Source organism: Tachysurus vachellii, chromosome 1, assembly GCF_030014155.1.
Source record: "Tachysurus vachellii isolate PV-2020 chromosome 1, HZAU_Pvac_v1, whole genome shotgun sequence".
Lineage (NCBI taxonomy): Eukaryota > Metazoa > Chordata > Actinopteri > Siluriformes > Bagridae > Tachysurus > Tachysurus vachellii.
The window spans coordinates 42,828,811-42,831,310 of NC_083460.1; the positions used below are offsets into that span (position 1 = coordinate 42,828,811).

General features: G+C 43.5%; 1 protein-coding gene across 1 annotated transcript in view; it reads left to right on the top strand.

Moving 5' to 3' along the window:
* Window positions 1–1,626, top strand: part of stk33 (serine/threonine kinase 33) — a 20,800-nt gene extending 19,174 nt beyond the window's left edge. The window contains exons 11-13 of the mRNA XM_060865641.1: window positions 306–578; window positions 684–779; window positions 929–1,626. Coding sequence (XP_060721624.1) covers window positions 306–578; window positions 684–779; window positions 929–1,084 — 525 coding nt within the window. The 3' untranslated portion in view covers window positions 1,085–1,626. The remainder of the gene's footprint in view (window positions 1–305; window positions 579–683; window positions 780–928) is intronic.
* Window positions 1,627–2,500: the final 874 nt, after the last annotated feature.

Genomic DNA, 2,500 nt, shown 5'->3' on the forward strand with positions numbered 1-2,500 from the left:
TTGCTTTCTCTCTCTCTCTCTCCCCCTCTCTCTCTCTCTGTCTCTCTCTCTCTCTGTCTCTCTCTCTCTCTCTCTCTCTCTCTCTCTGACTCTCTGAATGTTCGCTGACTAAGATACAGGTCTCAGGTGGAGACAATCACTTGTTACCTGCTTGTTCTCTCCACAATCATGTCCTCATGGCAACACTGTAAAAATAATAATATTATTAATAATAATAATAATGCACACACACTTTATATACTTTATGAATTTCGCACTGTAGCTGTGTCTCACTAGGAGAATGAAGAAGCATGATGATGTTTCAGGGAGACACATCCGCCAGTGCTTCTCCCACCAACGTGTTGGTGATGATGCGACAGTTCCGGAACGCTCCTGAGGATGGCGAGAGCGAGGAGGTGAGTGAGGGGATGGGAAGCCTTTCGCTCAGCTGCTCCCAGGAAAGCGTGGTCGAGTCTGTGGCTGCCTCAGAATCTCTGTCTGCTCCACCGTCTGCTCCAACGTCATCTGCTCCAGCACAGACATTCAGCCTCATCAAAGACCTGAAGAGCAACAAAAAACCCTCCACATCCACGAAACAGGTGACTGCGTCCTCTTACTCTCTTCAACACAGACAACACATCACATCATCACACCCCTTTGTTCTAACAATAATCAGAAATGTCTCACTCTATCACCCACTACAGAAAAAGAAGAAATCCTGCACTTCCTCATGTGACGGTGTGAGGAAGAGCGACTCTGCTGTGAAGACGAGCAGCGCTCCCGGTGTGTGCATGGTGCAGGTCGGTTATTCCACACACTTTATTAATAAACTATTTGGGTTTCTGAAGTCTGAGTGAATGTAGTACAGGGTGCAACATAAAACAAATCCGCCACAAGATGGCGCCAGCATCACCAGCATCATACTGAACCATGCTTCTTCTCCCTGAAGTCCTTTAAACAGATGAACACAAAGCACCACAACCAACCGGACAAGCAAGAGAGCAGAAATAAGACCTACGCGCCCAAACCACTCACACTAAATGATAGCCCCGCCCACTCCTCAACAGGCCACTCCCCAAACTCCAGGTCCAAGAAGATCAGGTAGGTGCACACACACCTCAGAGTCTGCTGGAGGAAACGCAGACATTGGGGTTTATTGTGAAGATCTGATGGACTCATGAGACAGAGAAGGACCTGAGCCTCGTCCGTCTGTCTGTATAATCCGTTTTCTCCTGGATGATCTTCGAAGGATGAACTGTTTTATATTTGAACTTGTAAAGAGAAAAAAGATCCTAGTGCTGCTTTGAGATTATTTAATGACTGTGTAAGAACCCGGTGTGTGTGAGACTCGAGCCTCATCTGCATCACACTTCCTGTGAAATATTCATTCTTATTTTTTTCTGAAATTAAACAAATGCTCACATTAACAGGGTCTGATTTGTGAAGTGGCACATAACCAAAGATCCCTGACCCTCTTTACACTGTAGGTGTAATCACTGCTCATGTAGACACACCACATCCAGATAACTGGCAAGTCCAGAATTATTATTCAGTGAAATAGGATTAAAAACTTGCCAAATGACTCGTGTGTATTTATAATGATTTACTTCATCAATAAACACAAAGTTCATGCTGCAGTTGAGAAAATGTTTATTTTGTTTATTTTATTCAGTAAGCGCTGTTATTCTGCTCAGGGTCATGAACACGGACACGTGTAGAACACATGAAACTCTACACACACACTAACCTGGAGCTGTGAGACGAGAACGCTCAGAACCTCAACATAAGTGTTGTAGATCTCAGTAAATTAAAACTGTTTAAATAAAGGCATCAGGACAGTCGTATGATCAGATTAACGACAGCGAAGAAGGAGCTGAAGCAGTGAGACAGCCGGAAAAGCGCATCATTGAGAATGAAAGTGAATTGGAGTCTAATCTTGTTTGGATGTGAAGCTGTGAGACTCTAAAGATGCAGCACTCGAGCGTTAGAGTTTAGGATGGAGAGAAAATAATCCTCAGTGTGGAGACGATATTAAAGTCACCAAGCACAGCTCACTGAGGATGTGGTACAGGCGTGTGTGTGTATGTGTGTGTGTGTGTGTGTGTGTGTGTGTGTGTGTGTTTGTATGTGAGTGTGTGTATGTGAGTGTGTATGTGTGTGTATGTGTAAGTGTAAGTGTGTGTGTGTGTATGTGTACAGGTATGTGTGTGTGTGTATATATGTGTGTGTGTATGTGTGTGTATGTGTGTGCGTGTGTAATGGTGTAATGCAGTGTGTTAGTGAGTTTGAACAGAGTGCTGGTGTGTGTATGTGTGTGTGTGTGTAATGCAGTGTATTAGTGGGTTTGAACAGAGTGCTGGTGTGTGTGTGTGTAATGCAGTGTGTTAGTGAGTTTGAGTGCTGGTGTGTTCTCCATGTGGTTCTTTAGTCAGGTGTTCATCCGCTTTATTTCCACAAATCATTAAAACTCTGTATGTCTATAATTATCTAATATTATTCTAATCTTATTTACTTACTAAAG